The sequence below is a fragment of the Sardina pilchardus genome, chromosome 19 (genome assembly GCF_963854185.1).
Source record: "Sardina pilchardus chromosome 19, fSarPil1.1, whole genome shotgun sequence".
Lineage (NCBI taxonomy): Eukaryota > Metazoa > Chordata > Actinopteri > Clupeiformes > Clupeidae > Sardina > Sardina pilchardus.
Genome location: NC_085012.1, coordinates 12,427,623 through 12,455,441, shown reverse-complemented (window position 1 = coordinate 12,455,441; position 27,819 = coordinate 12,427,623). Strand labels below are relative to the sequence as shown.

At 43.5% G+C, this 27,819-nt stretch overlaps 1 protein-coding gene across 1 annotated transcript in view; it reads right to left on the bottom strand.

Annotated features, from left to right (window-relative positions):
* ofcc1 (orofacial cleft 1 candidate 1) overlaps positions 1–27,819 on the bottom strand; it is a 62,600-nt gene that overhangs the window by 10,680 nt on the left and 24,101 nt on the right. Inside the window, exon 5 of the mRNA XM_062521914.1 lies at positions 25,735–25,879. Coding sequence (XP_062377898.1) covers positions 25,735–25,879 — 145 coding nt within the window. The remainder of the gene's footprint in view (positions 1–25,734; positions 25,880–27,819) is intronic.

The following is a 27,819-nucleotide window of genomic DNA, read 5'->3' as shown; positions in this document are numbered from 1 at the left end:
TGACCCTTACACTCACCAGCTTGTCTGTCCAATTACTGGGCAACTCGGTGAGGCCACGTGGGCACCGTCTGGGGGAGAACCCAGGTGAGGGGCGGCGGGAACCTGAACTCTGGGGCCAGGCTGACTCCTCTCACCCCCAGGGAACTTTGGGAACTTGTAGACCTGTTTCAGATGTGTCAAGTACGCTATGCAGAAAAATGAAAATAAATAAATAAATACATGTTGTCTTTATTTTTTTCAGTGCTAATACATTCTCCATAGAATGTTTATAGGCAAAATGTAGTTCTATTGAATAGTCCTTCAGCAGAAATTAAGCTTTGTTTTCATGGAAACATTCTTAGAAGAGCATTGAAATGATTTCCAATGGCAAAAATATTCTTCACATTTTGCTCCTCAAACTTTCTTTAAGAAACTTTAGTTTGGAAACTACCATGTATAGCATGACATACTCTTCTGCTGGAATCCTGTACTTCCCTGCAGCTATAATACAATGGAATCAGATGTGATCAGTGTGATTGCTACCCAAATAAAATATGTATATTTCGATACAGACATGTAAATTCATATGTGAATACAGATCTCTAAACTACAAATATGAACATTACCACCTCTTCACAGCATTTCCACTCACACTCATCTACATATAATATTCACAATGAAGATCACCTCTCTGTCAGGCTCGAAAAAAAAACTGCCCTTGATGATGTGATCAAGCGAGACAGCCTGGGCAATTTCAGCCGCAATCGGTTCGCTCACCTGCTAAAATGAGTATTAGCGCGGCCGATCGTTACACGTGACAGTGCTTATTGAATTACCCCTCCTGCGGAGTCTGGTGGGGATCCATCTTAAGACTATGGACGACCTGTCGTCGTGTGCCGGAGAAGACATCAGGGCCCAACTGAAACAAATGACAGAATCTATCGCCTCGAGGCATGTATCCCCCCATCCTACCACCACCACTACTTCAACCCCCCCACCACACCAGCCCCCCCCCTACCCCCCCTCCCCCGATTCCCTCCCGCTTCCTCGCTCTTGAACAGCTAAGATGGGGAAAGCCATTGCTGTCCACAAAATATGATCAAGCCCACGCCGTAATAGGATTCATAAACATGGCTAAATACAATTTGGTGAAATGTATTTCAGGAAAAAGACAATCATTTACAACTTCTGAGGGGGATTTAGAATAAGTATGTTTGTATGCAAATCCGCAACACGTTTTATGTACTCTGCTCCCGCAGTTCATGAAAGCGTATTAGATTTATGGCAGTGCCTGTGCATAATTGTGCGGGGTGGGGGGACAGGAGTGTTGGGATTTATAGAAGGTCCTCTTTGGCAGCCTTGATTATAAAAAAAAAGAGCTCTGCTTTCACGCCTCTGACACTGGGAACAATCCTATTGGGCACGACTGCTAGGGTTCGCCAACGTTGCCCGACCAGTGCATCGACATGGGACGTCGCCAGCTCCTGTGATCTGACATATTCTTCAGGCATTAAATAAACACCCTTCCAGGAAGACTCCCTCTCAGAACAAAAGACAAGAGCTACTCAACACACGATTAATGTGAACCTCCTATGGCATTTTTTTTTTTTAAATGTTTAAGTATATAGTTGTGGTATATTTACCAGACTATACACAAATACAAAAACAAACATTATATGTCGACATGAATAACTAAGTGCTATATTATTGGATAACACTGAATACTAACCAGTTCCCAAAAGGAATTCAAACTTTTAGGAGAAAAGTCAGAACAGTCGGTAGGTGACATATGAAGCCATGATGGTATACTGTGATACTTAAACAGTTTTATGAGCTATGTAAAAATAAATACTGTGGATTTAGGGAAAATGCCACTGAATGTTTCGGGGTATTGGGTTTTTTACTTAGACCTTTATGGCTAAGGGCATACTTACAGCCTCATCAAAGCCCAGTAAAGAAAACAGTGAAATGTGAACAGGCATCAATAAAGACATACTGGTCATTGAGAAAGCCAGAAAAAAAGAGAAAACCAGTGAACTCACTAATATGTCTAAGCTGGTCCAATCTAAACAGTCGAGCGTTTTAATGTAATAAAATCCAATTTACAAACTCATTTATTACCAATTTATTACCTATAAATTAACATGGAGCACCTGCTTCGAAGCCCCTTTAACTCTGATTAAGTTGGGTCTGGTTTCCCGCAAACCACTCTCTTGCTGTTCTTCACCAAAGCTGAGTAATTCCCACACAATGTGGCATGAATTTGGGGCGTCTGAGATGGTGGCCTCTATCTTTTTCTTGTGACCCCTAAATGAGGAGGTGGGGTGAGGTGGGGAGGTTGGGTGTTTTTTCTTGGGCAGACAGACTGAGGCAGTTCAAAGGAGCTCCCTGCAGCTTACATAAACCACACTCAATTGGCACAAAGAGGAAACTCAATTTGCAGGGAGCTGTGCTGTATACTTTTTATAGGGGACCTTTTAGTCATTAGGGCCAGAGACTTAGGCCTGGCTCAAAGAGTAGGTGTGTAAAATAATGAAGACAGACACACACACACACACACACACACACACACACACACACACACACACAGAAATGCATACTCCAATGCAACAAAAATGGTGAGTGAGAAGGAAAACAAACTCAAAGAGTGGCGCACTATATTAGACCTCACTTCAATATGCAACACCTTTGTAGTATTGTTCATTCTGCATAGAATAAAGCATCCACCGGAAGCCTTGACATTCCACAGAACTAAACTTCTTGGTTCCTTAGACCAGCAGGAACATGATGGGAGGGAGAACGTTCCCTCCACCCAAGAGGTCCTAATAGGACTGCTGTTAGGGGGGCCTCTATGCTCGTGGGGACCCCTGGTACCCCATGTGGATTTATCCTATAACAACCACAGGCGTGTTTGAACTCTTTCGGCACAGGATGTGTAATTCCGTCACCTCTGGATCTTCCCATCTCCAGGCGTGGCTGTGTGGAGGGGTTGGGGGTTTAGGAGGGAGCCTAACGATGCAGAATGAAGTTAGACCAACTAAAGCACGCCATTGCTGGAGATCTACAGTTGGGATGCATCTTGTGGTAGGGTGAGGGCATAGGGACAGATATTTCCAACGACATCCAGTTTATTTTAATACAATGTCTGGTCCTATACAGAGATATGTACATCATGTGCTGTTCTGTGCTAGCTTTATAGTATAACTTAGCGCATTAGTCTCAATTCACATAGTAATTCACACAAGGTATAATGCAACTCACACCTAGTAACTGCAACACCATAAACAGTACACACTAATAAATGACACTATAACTTGATGCATGGAACACAAACACAATCCTTCTAGATCACGGTTTCACCTTGCTCTGTAATATCCAGAGTTGCTTCATGGACATGAAACACGCACAGGTGAACTTTTGCCTCCTCCTCACTCCCTCACTCCCTCTCTTTTTCTCTCTCTCTCTCATCTTTGAAGCTATCTCCCCGCTGCTATTATATCCTCCCGTGCCCTTTCTTTCCCCTTTTCATCCCTCTCTCCCCCACCTTCTCTTTCTTTCTCTCTCTCTCTCTATCTATATATATGGCAGATTAATGACACCTAATAATATCGGATGGTCCTGGACATTGTCCCGTAATGAGAGACATTCCCAGTGGGTTACCGAGGTGTCACCACTAACAAATTCTCCACTGCAGCGTGCAATTAGCCAGTTAAAGGGAGCGGAAGAACACCACATTACATCAGCATCACGGGGAAAAGACCAATGGAGGGAGACAAAAGAAAAATGTCCTCAGACGTCGGGAGAAAGTTCCTGTGTGTGAATGTATGTATGTTTGTGTGTGCATACAGTAGGCGTGTGTCATTCATACAAAATGTGTGTGTGTGTGTGTGTGTGTATTTGTTTGCAAGGAGTAACTATGTGTTGCAGTGAATATTAGTATACATTTAAGTATGCAACGCTTGCAAGCCTATCCTTTCAATTTATGTGTATATAAGGGCTGCTGAGAGACTGACGTAAGACTTTATTCTTGCTTTGTGTGTGTGTGTGTGTGTGTGTGTGTGTGTGTGTGTGTGTCCAACGTGACCACAGCTAGTGGTAAAGAGAGACAAATACACAAGTATGTGTGTATGATATCTTAGTATTTGTGTATGACACAAACATGTATGTAGGTGTGTCTGGTGTTGTGTGTGTGTGTTTGACGTGAACATAGTCTAATATAAGTATAAAGGAGACAATGTGGATGCTAGCATGTGTGCATGTGTAAGAGGGAGTGTGTGTGTTTGTGTGTATGTGTGCATACATGTGTGTGTGTGTGTGTGTGTGTGTGTTTGACGTGAACATAGTCTAATATAAGTATGAAGGAGACGATGTGGATGCTAGCATGTGTGCATGTGTAAGAGGGAGTGTGTGTGTTTGTGTGCATACATGTGTGTGTGTGTGTGTGTGTGTGTATGTGTCTAAGGGTGTATGTATATGTATGCGTACACGCTCCGAGGGCTACTGTAGCGCTGCTGCTGCTCCCACTCTTCCCACTGTGATGAGCATTTGGCAGGGTTACCTTTATGGCAACATTATTCCTCGGCTGGCTCCTGGCAGGCTTTCATTACACCTTCACCAACGTTGAAATATTTTCTGCAAAATGTCAGCGTATGTAAATGAGCCGCCGCTCCCATTCCCGTGTCATGTTTTGCTGGAAGTTGTCGCAACCTTTCTCTTTAACTCGACTCCCCGCGGATCACACGTTTTTTATATTACTTACAGAAAACACAACGCAGCAGGGCCTTCCCTCCCTGAACAAACTTCAGGGGGGAAAAAAGCAATCAGAGAATTCATCAATTGATCAACAGGCCGCCCTATTTTGGATCTGCATTTTCCTTGGCTTCCTATGGTTAATACATTCTTAGAAAGCTACAAAATCTTCAATGTGCACCCTCTGTACACTACTTATTACAAATCAAGACTGTCCGGACTCTGTACAAGCATTGTGTTGATTTATCTATAGATCCATTTATCCCTCCATACTCATTCTCACAATCAAGTGTCATACACTTTCTCTGTAGCTTAGCTCATTGTGTGACTACTAACAATCACCACAAAGGAGAATTCCGACTCCCCCCCCCCACAAAAAAAATGTCTCGAGGTCACCGAGTACTGTCGGTACAAAAGAGCCACCGTGTTCATGCCCCCAGAGTGTAGCACTGTAGCTGTTTGCCAGCTCCAGCGTTGGCTGGAGAAACTCGAGCTAGGTAGAACCGAAAAGAGCTAGGTAGAACCGATTGTTTTCGCTTCTACAGTACCTATTCTCTTCTTCAAGAGCCCCAGCCCTGTTCTGACCTCAGCTAGATGATAAATTAGTTCACCAGTCAACCAGTTTGGCTCTCTGATACAGAGTTTTGATGGAAGTTGTTGTAATCTCCTGTAATCAGCTTCCAACCAAAACAAGCCCCTTTTTTTATCAACTTATTAGAAAAAATGACACACAACATCCAACTTTTGTCATCTGTGGAAAAGTGATCAATGAATAAATGACTGGATCAATATGGCTTAATTCTGAATCCTTCATTGGAGGATTACTGCATTATGAGAGGAGGTAATGATATCAGTATGAGAATGCTACTGCTGCGGTTTGATGGGATTCCGGTGCTCTGAGTGTGAGTGTGTGATGCTCTCTCACATCCACCGACAGACAGTGAAAGGCCTGAAGCCATGACAAAAAGCTAAGGGCCTCACGTACTACCAATCGCCCTCTCTCTCTTTCTCTCTCACAGTCTCTCTCTCCCATTCTCTCTCTTTTTTTCCTCTCACAGTGTCTCTCCCTCTATCTTTCTCCATCTCTTGCTCTCTCTCTCTCTCATCCTCCCCCTCCCTCTCTATCTCTCCCTCTGCCTTTCTCACTCTGTCTTTCTCCTGTCCTCTGTCCCTTTTCGTCCCTCTCTTCAGATGCCCAGTGGCGGTATGAGAGAGGACCGGTCGACCAGTCATCCACGATGTGACAGTCGGAGCAGGAAGCGAACGTCTGCCTGGTATTGCCATGCCATCGCCACTCTATCCACTCATCGCCCTCCGATCAAACTTCAACACGAGAAGAGAAACAGACGACGAGCAGGCAACGGATTAAATACGTCTCACTTAAAAATTCCGTTGGTGTCTGAATCCAGTGTGAACAGACACACACACACACACACACACACACACACACACACAAAAAGACAAGAGGAGAATTTCCTCACTCACAGGCGACGTTTTGAGAGATGAGTCGATATGTCGAGCGAAGATGAGATTGCTCATTTTTTCTCAATCTGGGCCATGCTTAGGAGGAGGAAAAAAACACAAGTGTTTGTAGGCAGCAGATGAACTCAACGAGTAAACCTGGCAGGCTGGTGAGCCATGATGGAGGCGCTCTGGTGAATTCTGTGGAAGAGAAAGGCCTTGGCACTCCCGGGGACCAGCAGTATCTTGGCAATTTACCCCCCAACATCCCTCCCTCCAAATACCCCCCCCCCCCTCCCCTCCCCTCCCCTTGCCCCCCAAACAGACACCAGACATTCTTCATATCATGGCAGTGAAAAATCCATCACAACTTACAGTCTCACCATCTATACACTTTGCTTTATGCGAGAATTTGATGAGAATCAGAGCTGGGATGTCAAAAGTAGAACATCTCTCAAACATGAGCCAACTGAGAAATATATATATTGTGTGTGTGTGTGTGTGTGTGTGTGTGTGTGTGTGAGAGAGAGTGATTTAATTTAATAGATTTAAAGCGAACATTGAAAAGAGCACTGTGCTTATGCACTTTTAAAAGTTCTGCTTGCAAGGAGAGGAAGAAATCATTATAACGATGCCTTTAAAAAGTCACCAAAAACTGTAACAGTAAAATGCCTGGATCACCAGAGCACTTGGCTCAGAATTCATCTTTAAACGGTATAAGTTAAAGTAATTTACTTCATCCTCATAACCAGGCGCCTTCCTATCATTTATTATGAGCTAAATGCGTGCAATAATATAAGAAATCAAGTTAAGCGTTGGGGTGTGATTATTATGCATTTGCATGTAGATTTTGGTGTCTCCTCGAAACAGAGCTACGATATTGCAATGCAAAGGAAGGGAAAAAATCCACCTCCAATTCAATTATCATGTGGGGTGGAATACTCATAATGTTATTGGAAACTCAATTACACAGACAACCCATGTCTGGAAATTAGCAGAAGTTAGCTAAGGCAAGTCAGCATTGAATTCATCAAATATGGATTATCACAATATTGCATGTTCACTTTGATTCTGGCCGAAGACAAACATCCACAGTCGCTAGTACACACTCCCTGTGTACGTGTGTGAGTGTGTGTGTGTCTGTGTGAGAGAGAGAGTGTGTGAGTGAGTGAGTGTGTATTATTCATGAACGGCGGTCTGTTCTATTATATATACAAAACTGATTCTGAGCACTTGGCCGGAGGCTACCAGGCACAGACATAGAATTAATTTTATTATATGCACATGCATGATAATTGTGTGTGATTCAGTCAAAAGACGAGGTATTTCCCAAAGTGTATGATCCCACTATGATCGCAAAATAATAATAATAATAATAATAATAATAATAATAATAATAATAATAATAATTGCTATTATTTAATGCCTTTAGGGGTTTTTTTTAGATGAATGTGAGGCCCCTAGACTAACATAAATCATTTCTTACAGTAGTTGAGGCCATGGCATTAATGCATAAATGGTATGCTCATATATAAAGGAAATTACTTTGGAATTAAACACCAGTCTACAGGTCAGACAGGAGAAGGGAGATAAGCGTGTAAGTTCATTAAAAATATTAATGAAACATCTCTGTGTTATTCGGGGAGCATAAAGACGATCGTGTGCTTGAATATCGCACTACTACAGAATTTCCTCTGGCTCATATACATGGAGATTTGCTCATAGTAAGTATGCTTCGAGACAACCCCCATACTATCTAGTTCCCCTCAGTATGCATGGTATATCCAACTGTCAGCAAATGAATTATACTGATGATACCCTGCATGTGTGTGATATATCGTATTACATAGGCTGACTTTGATGGACTTTGTCATCAATGTCGTCCACTGATGACCTGTTGTTGATGAGAGAGAATCTTTAACATGCTTAGAATGATACAGTACCTATGTCACAGGCCAACTGGCTTATTCATACTTGCACACATACACTTGCTCACACACACACACACACACACACACACACCCACACACACACACACACACGCACAAACTCACACACAAATACAGTATGTATGCACATACTACCAGACACATACAAAAACATGCACACCCCACTATCATGCATAGTGTGCTCGACGTGTGCGGCAGGTCGATAGCATTTGTGCTGCATAAGCCTGGAAAAAAAAACAGGCAACTTCCACTGATGCTGCAGTGTGTGCCTCTCCACTGAGCGAACGCGCTCTCTCTCCTACCCTGCTACATAGCGGGCGACATTGGCGAGCAAAGCCAAGTTGGGAACAGCCCGCAAGACGACTTCAATTCCACTTTATCAGGGGAGAGCACATTGCCTTCTCACAAGGGTTTAATTTATTTGTGCCTGTTTCAGCCCGAGATTAAAGTTTAATTGGGACTGACTGGCAGCTCCCAAGTTTTGACTAATTCTCCTTATCGGGAGTCCTTACTGACTTGCTGAGGGCGATGTGAGGGTCTGTGTGTGGTAGCCGTGCCCACACACACACACACACACACACACACACACACACACACACACACACACACACACACACACACACACACACACACACACACACACACACACGCGCATACACACACAAAGTCAACACTGTAATCTGTAATCCTTTTTTTTTTAACATTGGCCCAATATGTTGAATACCTGGGACTTCCAACACTGTGGGTTAACTATCTCTCCTTTCTCTCTCTCCTCTGTCTTCCTCCTTTCTCTCTCTCCTCTGTCTTCCTCCTTTCTCTCTCTCCTCCTGCCAAGGTCCTTACAACCCTACGGATTGAACACGCTGTAATTAGACATGCATCAGATTATTTACCGCATAACGTAATTGATTCATACAGGAAGAGACCTTCTGAGTGAGACCGGAATAACCATTATTTTCTTTCACACACCGCTTTGTACAAAAGCAGTGGAACTATTCTGTACACAAAATACCAATTTAGACCGGAAAAAAAAGAGAGAGATGTGTCTTTCAACACATTTCTCTCAATTACTTTGTTGAGATAGCATTCCCTGATATCCCATCCCTTGCAACTAGATCACATACAATTAAGAAGATCACAGTCGTGTTTGTGCCAAAGAGAGCAAACACGGATAACCCCAATGATTCACTACTGTTTGATGGCCCAAATCAGAATTGGACGACATTTCATCTGTGACCTGTGGTATTAGTAACAGCTATTAAAAGCAATCAGTGAAATTGAGGGAGGATGTTTGGGCCAGGACTGAGCTGGGCATGAACGTCGATGCCTTAGCTTGTAAGTAATGTCTCTAATTAGATGCAGTGGTGCACTGACGCTGCCTACAAATGGGACACACTGGATTACACGGATCTCTGGGGGAATCAAAGCAGCCTTCTGAGTGAACACATTAGCACGCAGCCAAAACGAGTGAACAAGTTTGCTAGCATGCCATTTGGTTAGTACAGCGCACCATTCATTAAGCCTTCAGAGTGAACGCATTAGCACGAGGCCAAAACGACTGAACAAGTTCACTAGCATGCCATTTGGTTAGCATAGTGCACCATTCATTTAGCCTTCTGAGTGAACGCGTTAGCACACAGCCAAAAACGACTGAACAAGCTCAGTAGCATGCCATTTGGTTAGAATGGCGCACTATTCATTAAGCCCCATAAAGGCTGCATAAAAAAAAAAAAACTTGACTATTATTTTGTCACACAGCCATGGGTGTCAAGAAAAGTGTAACAGAAATGTGTTAATTGCATGCCTTTTCTGGGTCACAGACACCCGGGGTGAGAAGGTAGCGTTTTTATTTCTCCCTCCCTGCTGGAGTTGTAAGCACGTGCTAAAGTGCATACATGTGAGGTGTGAGGTAATTCACACTGAGGCAGGTGTGGGTGAAAGAGTGTGTGTGTCAGTCTGTATGTGTGTGTGTGTGTGTGTGTGTGTCAGTCTGCGTGTGTGTGTGTGTGTGTGTGTGTGTGTGTGTGTGTGTGTGTGTGTGTGGGAGGTACCAGGCAGTGGGAGGGGGGTTGTAGAGGTGCAGCCAGTGCCGTCCGAACCAGTTTCTCACCTGCCATGGCAAATCTGGGATTATGCCAAACTCCCAGGTAGCCTGGGTCCAGTGCACCCAGCTGGGGCCGCCACGGTCTCCTAATGCAAATGGCGTGTTAATACGCAGTCCCCAAGCACATTATGTGTGCCGCGCCATGAAGGCTGCCACTACCAGCGACACCTGTGGGAACGGAATTCGAACAAGAGTGGGGAGTGGGTGGGTGGAAAAAAAACACATGGAAAAAAAAAAAAAAAAAAAGACCACATGGATCCCTTTGAGCTTGTGCTAATGTTATTTCACACTGGCACTTTGGGGGACGCCTCGACGGGAACAGGGGTCATTTCCACACCGTTGGACACTTCCAGGGAGTGTGTGTATTAGCCAATTACGCCAGCCTGATGAGTCTGGGGTGGCAACTCAAGCTGAATGATACAAGTGAATGGGGACACGGTCCCTTTGGGGACGAGCTAGGACGTGTTTGTGAGATGGTGGCGTAGAAGAGTGTCCTCAGTGGCTGTGGCCATGCTGTGTGTGTGTGTGTGTGTGTGTGTGTGTCTCTGTGCGTGTCGTAAATGCAATGTCCACCTCCCCGGAGCACAGCACATCTACGGTGAGCTGTGAAGTCCACAAGAGGCGAGGCTGTTTTTTAATTTGAGCCTCAGATTTGAGTGGGGACTCGGGGGGCAGATGTGTGAAGCCCCTGTCATTTCTCTTACACTCATCTGCCCTAATGAAGCATGGGGAGGGAGGCGGTGTGTGTGTGTGTGTGTGTGTGTGTGGTGTGGGGGGCAAGGGGGGAGTCCTCTCTGGGGCCTTCCCCGACTGGCGCTAATTTCACCTGACACCGCCGAGAACCCGCTCTGTCTATCACACTTCATCAGACTCAATCAGACTGGCCGTGAGATGTGCCCTGCCATCCGCCATCACCAACACACCGCTACCACCCAAGCGTCTACCGCAACCGCGGACAACACCCCCCGACTGCCACCACCCTGAGCTCCCACCAGACACTCTCCCCCCAATGAAGGCACCTCATCTGAGAGGGGAGATCCATGAACAACCCCCCCCCCCCCCCACACTCCTTCAAAACTCCACAGAGACTTCTTCAGGTGTCACCCCTGCCATACCAGAGGTACATCAGATTATGTCATCATTATAATACTGTAGCTGATCTGTTCAGTGTGCAACAATGGGTCTTTCCATTGTTACAGCAAAGCACTAGCCATAGCAGCTAAAAGATTTCGGAATTTTATAAAGACCATACACACACATATACTGTACTGTAAGTCATTTGAAGAGTTTTGCAAACAACATTATGTATAAAGAAACAAATACAAACAAAGTAAAGGACTTTGATAGTTTCAGGCACCTGAATCATCTGTTATTCCATGTTGACTATGGGCTAGGACTCCTTTTGGACGATAAGAGCCTAATTTTAGAGGTCAAGCACTATCCAACAGATGGTATCAGGCTGCAGTGATGAATCGAACAGTGAAGCCAAATATGAGGTTGCCAGTTATGATAAAAACTGCTGTTCTGCATACGGACACTATTTTACTTGGCTGAAATTTGACGCAAGCGATCTACACTGATGATACCTATTGGCTGGCAGGTTTAGTCATCTGTGGCTATATGACGTGCCTCTCCTGTAGCTGGCAACACTTATGTTTTTATTCATTATGATTTTTTTTTTATTCAGATGTAAAAAGTTGTTTTGCCCCATATGTGCATGCATTTCTCTACTGAAATGTTCACTATTTTTTAGTTTTGCTTTCAACACTCTCCTCTTGTTGTCCAAGAGACAACAGTCTTTGACTGTCACTATGAAGAAAACCCTAGACATGCTTTTGTCTAGTTAGTGTTGTGTTTGCTCAGTTAAAAAAAAAAAATACGGTTTTGTTTTGACTCTAGTTCAGCTAATGTTGCTCATTGGGATCCAATTTGCTTGGAGCCAAAGCACACCATCACTTGGTTTATTCATCCGGCGCTCGAGCTTAGCCAAAGAGTCATGCTTGAACATATTCAAATGTGTAAAGCTATTAAATGTTCATTTGCACAACAGATGAGAGCCCACGTGCCGCTTAATCAAAGACTGCTATGCTTCGATGTCTTTCAATAAGAACATTCCAGTGGTGTTGACCAGGTTCTGCATTGGGTAAACACACAAGGCATATTCAGTGGGAGAATATTTTTTAACATTTTTGTTTTCTTTTTTTTTCTCGAAAGCACAAGCACAATTGTCCCCGGAGGACACATTAAGGTTGAGATTTTTTAACTTCAGTGAAATGAATCAAATTAATAATATGCCATCGGCTTTAGCAGACTGCCTTGACAGAAAACCGCCATGTCAATCATCATAGATTGCAGTTCTTGCATAATTTCCCTACCAGTGAAAACAAAAACAATCAGGTATAACTTAAACTATCGCGTCTATTTACACCACATCACAGCTCAAATATATTGTGCATTTCACCTGCCAGTGACTCGAGGGGGCATTACAGAGTATCAAACAGAATAATGAAATTAAAATATTCACAAGTACAAATACCCATGTATTTTATCAAGGAGGGCTTGCTGTTGTTGTTAAAGCACTGCGTGGCCAGGAGAGGCCATTTGATAAGAACTATTGGTGAGGATAAGGGCTGAATTAGAGAGTAATCATCCAGGCAGATGGGCTGAGCATTAGAAGGGGGCCTCGTTTGCGCAATGACCGTCTCCTGAGCTCGCCATACGGCTGTGGGGGCCGCATGTGTCCGCGGCGCTGGGGACGGCGAAGCCATGGGATGCTGGGTAAATGAAGCGCGTCCGGACTGTCTGCCATCTCACCCAGCCGCTAGACATGGACGACGTGCTGCAAAGCACTTCAGTGCGATAGGCTTTCATTATAGGACATCGGAGATATTTTTCCACACTGTAGAAGTACCTCTTTGAATCTTTGAGGGGCTCTTTACAGATCTACAGTATATAGAAGCTGAGGAGTGACATGTCCTTCATAAGTTGTAGAGGCTGTATGCTCTTCTATGGGTGAACTGCAGTATTGTTTTTTAACAGACTGTTCAATAGATAATGTAAAAAAGCCTGAGGTAGTCTCAAGTACGATAAGATCATAGACTATGTTCTTTGTGTATTGAAAGTCTTACAAATGTAATTTATTATAGAGTAAAACTTGTACAGTATTGTCTATGTATTGCTGGAATTGTCTTGTATATTGAAAATATGATTCCCATGTATTATTTAGCCACACTTAAAATAGATGAAAATAAAATATAAAATGCTGACAAAGTAAATATTATACGACTTTCACTTCAGGGAACCAAGTCTCTATCAAAAGAGCAGCCACTCTAGCCCATGGGTGCTCTCCCCCGTTGTTCAGCTCCAGCTATGTCTTTCCTCCGGCTCCCTCTCCCCCACCACCACCACCACCACCACCACCACCGCCGCCACCGCATCGCCTCCACTGCCCCTGCCCTCAAACCTCCCTTCAGGTTAGCTTCACGGTGCTGCACCTCCGCACAGGGAGCTTGTTGCCATCTTGACTCAGTCATAACCGCAGCCGTTGTCAGAAAGCGTTTTTGACGGAGGGCTTTGTGCAGGGGTGGGCGGGGGGGGTTGGGGGGGGGGGTTGTTGAGTGAGTGGGTGGGTTGTGGTAGACGCAGAGCGGGTTGGCGGGGAGGGAAGGAGGGTTGGGGGGGTTGGTCTCAGCACCCAGGCTGCAATGGAGACTCATGCGGCATCATCCAGCGGCCATACACACCCATACACAAACACACACACACAGACAGACACAGACACACACACACACGTGTTGCTGAGCTGATGCTGCCTGACACAGTCAAAACACGGCCCATTGTCCACGCTTAGGGGAGCGCCTCAGAAGCGAGGCACGTGTGTGTGCATCATACCCCACCTGGGCGGACGTGAGTGTGAGCCCACCGAGCAGAGCGCGGCTCTCAAACGTCGTCTGAGCGAGCAAACCCGGTCCGTGTCAGCGGCGGTCATGTTACAAGTACAGTAAGGGCTGGAAGAGGAGGAGACGCATCTCAGGTTCAGGAGAGCACAGAGTCATAGACATATGTCTGCGCTGTTCAACTGCGCGGGGCAGAGAAAGAAAGAAAGAAAGAAAGAATGAAAGAAAGAAAGAGAGAAAGAAAGAATGGAAGAAAGAAAGAAAGAAAGAAAGAAAGAAAATGCAAGACAGAAATGGACAGTAAAACAATAAAGAGTCGCTGCACATCACATAAATAAAGGTGGATTACAAAGGTGAGGGCAATTACTGTAAAGGATTAACTGCATTTCAGATTTCTTAAACCATTGAATGCCTTGTGAGCTCAGTGCAGTGGCATTGGTTCACAGGGAGTAGGTAACAGTGCACTGGTGTCTTAAGTTACTAGTATTAGTAGTACAGCAATATTTTTGTCAAGTTGTGGGCAGGTTCTATAAGCAAAGTTATGCTCATCTTCTTTGGACGTCTATCCAACCCCGTACCAAAATGTCCTCACGTTGTTCCCAAATATATTCTTGTGATAATGTTTGGCCCTGTGAGACAGACTACAAGCACACTGAAAAAAAAATATGGAAAAAAAATACAGTAGAAGTGTCACAGAGATTTCACCTTTGTTATTATTTTTTCTTTCTACATGAAGGCGGTGATGTGTTTTGCTGGAACACTCGCTGTCATGGGAAACCAGCCGGAGTCTGAGCCTTTTTGAGGTCATTCGGTGCAGGAAGTGCAGTGGGTGCAGAATGGTGTTGGCACTTACTTCCTCCATCTAAAGCTCCTGGAACTGAAAGCTGGGGTCAGGCGAAGGCTATAAATGAGAAGTGATGGCCCCGTTGTTCCGTGCCATCCTCCTTATTCTGCGCTTTGCTGTTTCCATTTTTTATGCGACCGGGTCGGGATAAAGCCAAGTCCACACACTGCGATGGCGACATTATCCGCGTGTACCAGTACACACAAAAGGGGACACAGGAAGTCCGAATAGAAGGATGGAGTCGCCGAGCATCCATTAAGACACAAGCTTCACTTCTTTCACACAATGCACTGCGGTGCTGGCCCATTTAGCCTTATTTCATCGACTCTGCAGAGTGCTTTTATGTGTCTGTGTGTGTAGGACCTGCTTTAGCGCACTGGACAAATTGCTTTTTTTTTCTCTTTTTGTCCATCTTCTCCATTGTACGTCGCAACAATTCGGCTTAATCATCAGAGACCTGAAAGCACTGGTTGCCCTCGATTCCCGCTCTCTTTCTTTCACTCTCACTCTCTCTCTCTCTCTTTCTTTTGCTATATTGGGGATTTTTCTATTTAGGAGCGCATTGTTTTAATGCAAATTATAACCATAAAACCCAATACCCCATTCTGTTAAATTAATAGAATTACGAAAAAAATGTAATGATAGCAATTAAGTCTTGAAAATGCAAATTTTATAGTCAAGGACGATTAGCTCATTTATAGCGGGATGCTGGAATGATGCCAGCTGAAGGTAATTTAGATCCCAGTTGCTCACGGTTACATCATGATGAATCTGTGTTTTGCAGCACAACTGTGCACCTTCAACGAGAGAACTTCAAATGAGGAGCAGGAAGAGGCAGGGAGAGAGATTGCTGACTTCCCTGTTTTGGGCCAACCACAGCAACAAAGTTTTCTGGATGAACGATTGTTTTAGGAAAGTTGTGAATTTCCTCCTCAGAAAACGGATGGCATCTGAACAAGCAAATTCCATTATCATTTACAAGGAATATGTAGCGAGAATGATCTGTATCAAGGTTCTGGTATATGAAATATATCTTATGATAACCAAAACATCTACAGTATATGCCAAAATCACATCCTACCTCATTCACAACTGACACATTTTGAACTCATAATAATAGAGCTCACTCTGTATTAAAAATTTACATCAAAACTAAAAGGTAGGGTTGACATTTAAATGCCTGGACTTCAGAAGGCTAAAATCGTTTGGCCATGTAAAGTACTCACATTAATTATTGTAAAAAAAGCGCAAAGGCCTAATGAAATGACTCTAATGGCCCTGCCCAGGCCTATGCTTCCTAATGGCTTAACATTTTCATTAAGGCCTTTTACTCCCACCACTGTAGTGTTACACTGCAAAATGCCCAGACCATCATCCCCAGCTTCATCATTTGTCCTGGGTCATGGTTACCAAGAGAGTGTACTCTTTGTGTTAATGAAAGGCCTAGTCTGGTTTTTAACACACACACACACACACACACACACACACACACACACGCACACACGCACATACACACACACACACACACACACGCACATGCGCACAGGCACGCGCACACACACACACACACACACACACACACACACACACACACACACACACACACACACACACACACACACACACACACACACACACACACAGAGAGAGAGAGAGAGAGAGAGAGAGAGTGTGTGTGTTGACTGCCACAGGATGATATAGCAAGACTATTACGGTAGAGTTGTAAACCTCCCCACACTCAACACACTATCATAATGGAATATTGATTATATCAGAAGCTGGGCCTCTGCCACTCCGGGTTGCGAAGCACCAAAGGTCATTTGGTGTGAAAATATAATGGAGAGAGAGAAGAGGTGTCGGGAAGAGGTATAGAATTTTCCAGGGTTGGTCTTACTGTTGGGGGTTATTTTAGTCCCGGAAAAAAAACCCGTAGACTGTGATTCTGATGCTTGACACTGTTTACTTGGCATAACGTAGCTTTTTGTGGGTTATTTTGGATGCTGCGTGAAATTATATGACCATAACAGTTTATGACTGTCTGTATTGCATTTCAAGATATCATTTTCGTCTTTGTTTCGTTGAACATATTTCACTATTAACATTTTGCACTGTTCACAGTAATTTCAAGCTCCAAAGAGAGTGAGTGTCTTTGCGATACACTACCCCCCATAGTAAGTATTTACTTCAAACTTCTTAATTGTTATTATTTCTTTGAAGACAGCCCATCTGCCTAATCCACTATGAGTAACAGGCAATTTGGAATATTAAATGTTGATCAGTTGGATAAAAGCGCTACAGGAAAAGTAATGACAAATAACCCACCCACCATGTGAACAGACGCACAAATTACACCACGAGCGGTAGACATTTATGCTTGATTGGAGCAATTTAATGCTTTCTTTAGAGAGGCAGGGAAAAAAAGAGAAAGAAATGCAAATCCTGGGAGGACAGTTAAGAAAATGACTTTTTAATCATGCAAGAAGCCCCTGCGACTCGGGTCTCCTGACGACTCCTTAAAAGGTTGCGGTCATTAAGGAAATATGTCCTCAACTTCGACTGAGTGACTTTGATGCCTGTCCTACTCACTGTGGACTCCACAGTAGACAAGAGGAAGAAGAAGAGGAAATGGAAGAAGAAGAAGAAGAAGAAGAAGAGAAAGAAGACGAAGAAGATGGAAATGAAAAAAAGAAAATAAAGGAAAAGAAGAAATTGAATCTGAGGAAAAATGAAGTCCCCATCCCTTCTCTCCCAGCTCTCCATAAAAAGGTATGCATCATAAGTGACCATGACACGCACAATATATTAGAGAATTGACTAATCCCCATGGTGACATTATGGGGTTGTGAAAACTTAATGATGAATTCCGTTTTTCCAGGCCTTTGGAAATATATTCATGAAATTTCAATGTCCAATGAAACAAGCCATCTTTTAAACCAGAACACAACAGTGACATTCCATTCCTCATGTCTCTTTAAAACAATGCATTACTTTTGCCAAATAAATAGTCATCTATCTTCAAACCCCCCTCCCCCTCCTCCTCCTCCACCACCCCCACCTACTCTCATACTTCCATAACCACTCTGGTCAGCTAATTGAACAGCAGTTATTGTTCATGCCTTTTGTTGGAGAGCAAATGAAACTGCCATTTTAGCATCAGAAATAATCAATTGGATGAGTCTTGTATATACTCTGGACTCTAAGTAATGCAGTATTGATTTGGTACCCTGATGTAGCATGGCTCCCACAGAGAGAATTATTATTGGCCTCTGACGTATTTTCATGTAATGTGCTTTTTTCCTTCCCTTTGTATTTCTCTCTCTCTCTCTCTCTCTCTCTCTCTCTCTCTCTCTACCCTCTCCCCTGTCACTGCACACTACGATTAAACTTCAAAACCTTTGTTGGTGACATTACATTACACATAACAGTGGCAGTATTTCCCCCCTTGTCTTGTAACAACAGTCATATCCAAAATAGCAGTTCAATCAGACACAATGCTTGATTCAACCTCCCCACAACAAAAAAGTTACAAGTAATAACCCGACGTGACAGTATTTGCATTCAATCATGTTATTTGCATACCACCGTTAGACGCATACCACACGTGCAGGGGAAATAACGTGCTGTCTTATTACTAGTCAGTTTATTGTGTGTGTGTATATGTGTGAACATGTGAATGCGTGTGTCTCATTCTGTGTGTGTGTGTGTGTGTGTGTGTGTGTGCGAGCGGAGGTTTTTGTTGAATTTCGTTGCACCACAACTAATACATTATTTAAATCCATATCAAGGCCTTCTGTCTCTGCTGGTTATGGACGACGATAAAGCCGACTCAGCCCTGAATCAAAGTGACACAGAACAAAGCAATCACGTCTGAGCGGCTGTCGGCCGCGATGGGGCCGCGGCGCTGCTGATGCATGGCGGAGGAGAGACGCGCCCAGATCACCTCAGTCCGTATTGATTAGTGTGTATAATAAAGAGAGGGATACGTCTGGAACCCTTGGTCGACATGGTTCACTCGACATGGGCCTTGCCCAAGTCCAGGGGCGCTATGGCAGGGAGCAACACACACGGAGACTACGCAGTGTGTGTGTGTGTGTGTGTGTGTGTGTGTGTGTGTGTGTGTGTGTGTGTGTGTGTGTGAGAGAGTGGCTGAGTGTGTATAAGAGAAGGTAGAGTGTGTGTCTATGTGTAAAAAAACTGAAGAAGGGGTGTGTCTCTCCTTCTCTTTTTCTCTCTCTCTCTCTGTATGTATGAGTGTGTGTGTGTGCGTGTGTGTGTGCGTGTGTGTTTGTGTGTGTGTCTTGTGTAATTGTGTATGTGAGAGATCTAAAATAACTAAATATGCCGATGTGTGCATGTTTTGTAGGTCTGTGCCTATGGGTGTCTGCAAGCATAAATAAATGAGTGTGTGCATGTGTGTTTGTGTGCGTATGTGTGTGTGTGTGTGTGTGTGTGTGTGTGTGTGTGTTGCAGAGTGTGTACATGCATGTGCTGCAGGCAGCTTTCCTTCTGCGGCGTCCACATGAAAACACCTCTTGCACATAAGGGGTTTGCACATAGAAAAATCAATAGGCTAGTGATAGAAATATGCTCAACCCATTCCCCAGGTGAAACATTGATCTGGGACCTACTGAGACTCTGTCGAAATTCAAAATAATGGTTAGGGGCCACCGACCCCAAAATCTCACCAGGAAAAAAAAAAAAACACACACACACACATAAACACACATAATACACATACACACACATTCCTTCGATAATTATAGCATTGCATGATCGAAACAAAGCTTTAAATAGGTGGTGCAAAGGCACTGCACACCCTTTTTTAGACACAGAGGTTGTTCCGAGATGTATGAAGTCTCCGAATCAATGCGCATGTAGTGTGCGGTGAAGGGGGCATTTGTTTAACATTAGCTTGACTGAAACGCTGAACCTCTTTGTCTTCTTGGAAGCCTCATTTCTAGGCTGCTGCTGCTGCTGCTGCTGCCACCACTGCTGCTGCTGCTGCTAGGTTTGTGTTCTTTCACTTTCAATTTCCAGGCACAGGGGATGAGAGCACCCAAGCAGTCTTGGCAGAGAGGGAGAACCACGTCAGGGCAATATTTCCAGCCTTACATACTGCATATGACATTACCTGATTGTGCTTTTGAATTATTTAAGGTCATGCAGCTCACCCAAGTAGAAAAAAAAAAAAAAAAAAAACGAAAACAGCTAGCGATAAATATTCCAGATCATGGCGTCTGTATCAAAATATGATGGGCAATACAGATGGGTGTATTTAGTTTGTTTCTGGAGAGGAATAGCAGCCATGAGAAATGGGGAAGACAAACTCGGCAAGTCGAGGTTAATCATTCTCACACTAGGAGAGCAATGCACAGAGGAGGTTATAAAAACCCTTAAATAAGCCCGTTTTTTTCCACTCTACGCAAAACTAGAGGTTACAAAGTCTCCGAGCACCTAGCATATCAGTAAAATGCGCACATTTTGAGTGATGACTTTCCTACAGGAACCAACAGCTGTATGTGGAATTCATGCATATAAATCAATTACCAGGCCCTATGTACTTTAAATGCACCCATTAATTAAGCAATGTCAGATACAATGAACCGTGAAGTTCATTACATTTTTAGCATTCAAACGCAGGATTATTTGAGGAGGAGATGGGTTTACCTAATGATTAACGTGACACAAAGTCGGGTGGCTGCCAGCCATCAACCAATGAGATGCACACTGGAGCCCCAATACAAACAGCCATAATGGAGAGAGATGGTTGATCGAAGGAGCTCCTGTGACCAAAACATCCCCAGCAACCTTCGAGATGGAGGAATGATCCGCAAACAGCTGTGTGTTTGTGTGTGTGTGTGTGTGTGTGTGTGTGTGTGTGTGTGTGTGTGTGTGTGTGTGTGTGTGTGTTTGGAAGAGGGGGTTGTATTGTGATATAGTGTTTATTAAGATACTTTTGAGACTGAGGTCTCGCATGACTTCTGTGTGTTTGTGTGAGTGTGTGTGTGTGTGTCTCCATCTGTGTGTGTTATCATGATGTGCTGGGGAGCTAAGTCTTGCCCTTGTAATTTTGTACCATGCTGCAGTTCTGTTAAAGTTGTGCTGAAATGACAGGGAGACACTAGGAGAGAGAGTGAAAGAGAGAAAGAGAGAGGGAGAGAGAGAGGGAGAGAGAGAGAGAGAAAGGGAAACAGAGAATGGCATTGAAAGAGAGGAGAGAATGAGTGGTGAAAAAAGAAAAGGGGTGAGAGGGTGAACAAGAGTGTGAGAGAGAAAGAAAAGGCACACGGAAGAGAGCAGTGATAGAGAGAGAGAGAAAGAGAGAGAGAGAGAGAGAGAGAGAGAGAGAGAGAGGAGGAAAACATGGTCCCAGCTGCCTGCATTAAGCAATGACCTCTGCATAATGAAATATGGCGAGAATATTTCCCAGTCATTACAAGATTCCACGTTGTGACATGATTTGCATATTCATAACCCCCCCCCCCCTCCTCCTCCTCTCTACCCACCCCTCCATCCCCCTCTCCTCTCCTCCATCTCACAAATTATTTTCCTGTGAGCAGGACATCTGCCTCTGCCACTCCAGGAAAAATAAATAAATAAACAAATAAACAAGAAAAACACACATGATCCATCCAGATGCTTACACGTTTGGTGGGGGTGGGGATTGACCCCCCCCCCCCCCCCCCCCCCCCCATCCTGTGCATCAAAGTACCACATATACGGACACGGGAGTTCAACTAAGTAGACCCCATCGGGCACCAAGGGCCAATACGAAAAGGGCCACACTACTCAGGTCCTACATTCTCCAGCAGTAAAGAATTAAGGATGGTGGGAACACCCTCGTGTAGAAAGCCTTCATTGTGCCAGATGGGTGTTTTGCGATTATTCCTCCTGTTTGAATGTTCTGCAGTTGAATGAACTAACTTGCTGTTTGACTGACAGCTCCATAATTAAGGGTTATATGCTGAGGTATGTGTCTCCACAAAGAAGCCAATGAAGCCTCCAGTTCTTTTTTTCTTTGGGCACTTTTTTTTTATGTTGAGGAGGAAGAAAATTGTGGTTTGTTCTTCCCTTTGGTGGAGAACGTCCTCAAGAAAAAAATACAGAGGGAGAAAAAAAACTTTCATCTCTTCATAACTTCAAAAAAGAGACGCAGAGAGGGAGAAAACGAGATCTTTAAGAAATTACTTGAGAGAATATTTTGTGTTTGTTTTGATTTCTAAGAGCTTCTGCAGTTCAATAAGCAAAGGTGTATCTAATGGTATAAACTAGTTTACATGGTGAATATTAGATGAAATTGAATTTGCCCTCCACCAAGATAGCTGAAGGATGTTCTGATTCATTAATGCCATACAGAAACAACCTCAATAACACAGCATTATTACTGCGTAAAGGTTTAGACTCCTTGCATGAAATTTATACATTGCAAGATTTAATAAATATACCTACAAATCATTGGGCACTGGGAAAATGAATGTCACAGATGAAGTTTGTGGAAAATATCAATTTGAAAACAACAAATGATCATGCATTATAATGCATGCAAGTTCTTCAAAAGGTTTAGTCTATTTATTTTTTTTATTTTTTTTATTTACTTCAGCAAGTAGCCATTCACAGGAGGGGCTGGGCAAACACCTTGGCAGAAGAGTGTCTGAATTTGCTTTGCATGAATCGCTTTTATTTCATTTAATTCAAATGAACGGAGGAGAAGCCCGGCAACGCAGCCTGCAGTGCCCAGTGCCCCCCCCCCAACTTCCAACCCCCCCTCATTCTCACCTCCATCTCACTGTGCTTGGTAACGATCACTGAAGTTCAGAACACAGGAAGGCTTTATGTGAATACCACAAGCTGAGGGCTACATAAATATAGTATTAGACAAAGTGTTATTTCTTTTTATGTATTTTTCTCACCCGCTCGCCACACACACACACACACACACACACACACACATACACACATTCTTTTTACCCTCTAACTAGCAACATCCCCAGGTTTTGGACTATGCAGATGCAGGAGCCTACTTCAAAAAGTTGCAGCTCCCATATGATAGCTCGGCAAAAAGGGTTTTCTTTTAACTTAAATCAGCAAATGTGCGCAGAAGGGACCCAGAGGCGTCGTTTTTAGAAATAACTGCTCCCAGGGATCGATTTGAAATTTAAATTGTGTTGGAATGGTGTTTGTCATTAGCAATCAAATATTTGAACCGTTGGAATACCTTTTTTTTTTGTGCTCCGGTCGGAAAAGCATGCGAGGCACACTAGTTTGTTGACGCAGGGAGGACACAAGAGACGGAAAACTTCACTTTTAGGTCATCATCACATTGAAGTCGACAGAACAGTCAATGGGAAGGTGAGAAAGACCAAAGGCATTCAAATTCCGTACAAATTTGGCTGCTAAATTTGAGAATTTGATCAAAACTATGACTTGGACAAAACAAGAATTAAGATTTTTTTTTTTAATGAAGATAATATTAGACCACATTAATAACCACTGCAAGGTACAGTACAGTACACGAAGAAACAATACAGAAGCTTTGGACAAAGACTTGAGAGATGGAGTTTCACATCAGTCAGAATCTGCAATTTGGGTGCACCGTGCAGAGCACATGAAGTCCATCAGATATCTCTGCCATAGAATACATCATGATCAAGACCAATACAATGCAGCTTTACTGTAACAAGCATTTCCCAGTTAGCTTTGTGAAACGTATTGTGCAAACACAATGGCCCAATATGTGCACAGTTGGCCTATGGCTTGTGTGCCACATATACCATTAATAAACCATGAGCCACGATTCTGAGCAAACGCGATTTAGCTACAGACAACCCGCACGGAGAGTTGGGCTCAGGAGCCCTGGGTAGCGAAGGTGTGGGTGTGTGTGTGTGTGTGTGTCTCTCTCTCTGTGTGTGTGTGTAGATCTGACATGAAGGTAAAGCTTGCGTGTCTGTTCTCTCTGCAGAGACCCTGCAGCCATGTCTGTGATGCTTTATACATCGCACAGAGAGGGGTGTGTGTGTGTGGGGGGTGACGTGGGGTATATGTGTGTGTGTGTGTGTGTGGGGGGGGGGGGGGTGCGGCTTCAGTGGCCCGACGCACACCAGTAATGAGCACTCCGGGTGGCGTCCCAAAAGACACAGCGGCTCCTCAGAACTTTTTCCCGAGCCGTAATGGTCGGCCCATAAAGGGGAATCATCATCAATGAAAATGACAGGTTATTAAGATCCAATATTAAGCAATGGGGTTTAATATGATAGGTTATCTATAAAACCTTTACAGCCACGGCCCCGGCCGCGAACACATTCCGGTGCCGAGCCCAGTGTCACAGACACATGTTAATAAGCCCACAACCTTTAATTAAGCAATATGTATAAGCAGGTCCCCATTAACAAGTGATTTGTGGGCCAGTTCATTACGTCAAGCACCAGCTAGAAGACACATATTCAATACAAATCAAGGCCGCTTGAATATTATCCCCCTTTAATGTGGACCTGATATTGATATTTTATCACTGGGCTCTGATTAGTGACTTTTAAAATCTTCATTTTTCACGGGGTTGGGGCAGCAGGGGAAACCTAATGGTCTTCATTCATTTTGCCCCCGAATCATTACTTTACATTGTTTATTGGGCCATGAATGGCAGGGTAGGCTGTATTTATGGAGCCTGGGCAGCGTCGAAGTACTGTACTATATGTATGTCATGTCTTTGACATTTCTTTACGTGTGAATCCAGACTCACTATTTTAACGTGTCATCAGCGGGTCAATGAGATGCAGTATGCAAAGTGTGCGGTCTTAAAGTATGCAAGACTGCAAGGTGCTGTTCACTGCTGGCATAATGTCAGAATATGAGAAAGGAACGCAGCCTTTACCTTTAACAAAGTATGCATTCAGCACCACTTTATAGATTTACAGTGGTGTAACAACTGATATATAAAGGCTTTTACAGTTTGTTCTCAGTTGTACACAGTGCACTATATCAGACAACAATGAGTTCAGTCAGCAGCAATAAACATGTTTGAAAACAGGTGATACACTTCCAGGATATGATTTTGCATTTTATATTAGGTAGAGCTGTTTGTACAAATGTACTGCTTGTACAACTTTACTGTGTTGAAAATGTTGTTGATCTCAGAAATGTTGAAATGTTGAACTGTTGTTGAATGTTGTTGATCTCAGAAATGTAGCAAGGCCGTTTCTGAGGAGTACCTTACTATTGAACAATCGATCAATTGGTGAGAGTTAAATACACAGCACCTACAGTACAGTAAGTTCACCTGGGTGTCAGAAGGCCCTGGCTGCAGGAAGGCACACAGAGAGTCCAATACAAGATCAGTGAGGGAGGTCTTGCAGTGTGGAGTCGCACATGCTTCCGCCCACAGGCCCAACTCTGTGTGAACCTATAGGAAGGAATGAACCAAGACTGTTGAATCAAGTTTTAATATGTATTTTTAAATGTATTACTAATCCTTTATTTAACCAGGGTAGTCACATTGTATTGATACAATAGCCTCTTTTCCAAGTAAGCCCTGGCATCATATACACATCATACAGTACATCATTTAATTGTAGTGTTGAAGTGTGATTTGATTTCAAGAAGGTTCTGTATGCTTGCTGATGCTATACTTATTCGAGTGTGTAATCCAGGTAACAATCCAGTCAGAAGAACATCAGATTAGAGCAAAGGGGGAGTTAATACATTACAGTAATCCAACAATGCTCTTCATTAAAACACAACCGGTAGAGTCGAACTCACGGAAAAAGGGCTTCTTCCTCTTCCTCTCTCTGAGCTGTTGTGAGGAGCTGGCTACATGTTCCTCCTCTTCCTCCTTGTACATCGTGTGTCCTGCCTGAGACGCCTCATCGTCCACATGTGGAACACCATCAATGTCACCTATCACCTACATGTATGCATACAGCACAATATAGAGGTTTGTAACAGATAATGCTATGGATTGATGCTTAGGTGCTCATTCAGGTTATTCAAAATATCAAATGAATGTCCTATAGCAATGTATATTATTTTTGTTATCACTTAAGATAAGATTATTCATGTCACATTGTGCATATTCGCCCCAAAAGTTGTATTTTCAGAGCAATTAATTCCTTAGAGGTTTTCCAAATAGCCATAAATCTCAAAGAACGTTACAATAAAACCCCAGGACATCATCTCTTGGGCACAGAAAAAAAAAAAACATGTTAAGTTGACTCTGACTAAATAAACTATAGTCTCAGTTACCTGTGAGGAGGAATAGCAAGAGAGAGAGAGAGAGAGAGAGGGGGGTGTGTGGGTGAAGAAAAACAGATGCAGTTTCTCAATTCTAATCGCTTTCTGTAAAGGTTAACTCCACTCATTCTCCAAATGCTGAACTGGGTTGTTGTTGGGAGGTAAAATGTGGCTTTTTGCTAGCTTATCTAAGCACACAAACTAATGGAAAGCTGGGACATACTGTAGACGGAGGGGAGCAAAAGCTCTGGTGAGTTATTAGTCCAGGAAAGAGCACATCTGTTTAAATGGCACTGTCCTCTTAAATGGCTCATCCAATCCACTAGGCTAAGATTGCTCGATGGGATTGTAAAGTCCCCACCATCGACTTAAAGGCAGCATTGAGACCGTCGACTTCTAGGCACCTAACCCTAACCTTAACCCTAACCTTAACCTTAACCCTAACCCTAACCCTAACCCTAGTGGCTTCCATGCAGCACTGCCTGGAGACGACTTTTGGGGCTTAAAACACCAAGCAACGCTAAGGTTCACTAATAAAATGTGCACTTTTTAATATTATTATTAAATATATTAGTACTACCACTACAACTACTACACTTATGGCAAACTACACTAGCAACATGTATGACAAATAAATTCTGTTCATGATACTCCTAAAAGCATGTACTGTATGTTGTATTTTTTTTTTTTTTTTGGGGGGGGGGGTGTTACATTTTGCTAACAGTAGCAAACAGCACTGTGAAAAACACATTGGCACACCACTGTTGAATGCCTGCTGATGGCAGACAAAGGGTGCTGTGGGTGTGTGCATAAAGATTAAAAAGCGACGCACATAAAAGCAAAGCCAGCCCACCATCACCTGAGCCGTGGTAAACCAAGTGATAAGAGCAGAAACAGAAACGCTTGTATTTACTGCGCACAGGACGGTCATCAGCATTTCTTCAAAGCATAAATAATTTTCACAGAGGTAATATTCAAGCTGTTGGAGCCTTAGTTGTGCATTTTTAATGGAACTTTTACAGAAGTCGAGCCAGCTTCGCATATGCTGCACGTCGCATATGGGGTGAGGGGAGGGGTGTGTGTGTGTGTGTGTGTGTGTGTGTGTGGGGGGGGGGGGGGACGAGATGATGCAGCACAGTTGGCTAGACCCAAGTTTTTTAGGGCCGTAGACGTTTCCCTAGTAGCCCCAGAGAAAAAGACACAGACACATATAAAGCCAATGCCTTTTTACAACGGAGGGTAATGAACACGTCTGCGTTTATGTCCTCTGCCATCTTGTTTCCGCAGATGAAGCTGTTTGCTGGCCGCCTCTGAAGTTAGCGATGTTGCATTATCCGGAGATTGTTATCCATTGTGATTTGGAACCTGGTAAAACATCTGTTTAAATTAAGTGCGAGCATTTCCGAGGAGTTCTTCAGGAGGTCTTCTGTGACTTCTTCTTTTGCACTTCCGTCAGCAGTATAAGGGGATTGCTTTTGATTACACCATTCCTGTCATTTATGCATTTTTGTTTCTGAGACGGCATTTTTCTCTTTTGATTGAGGTTTTAGGCTGTCCATTTGTCTAGTCATGTATTTTCAGAATTCCACATGATCTGCTCTTGACTGTAGTTTG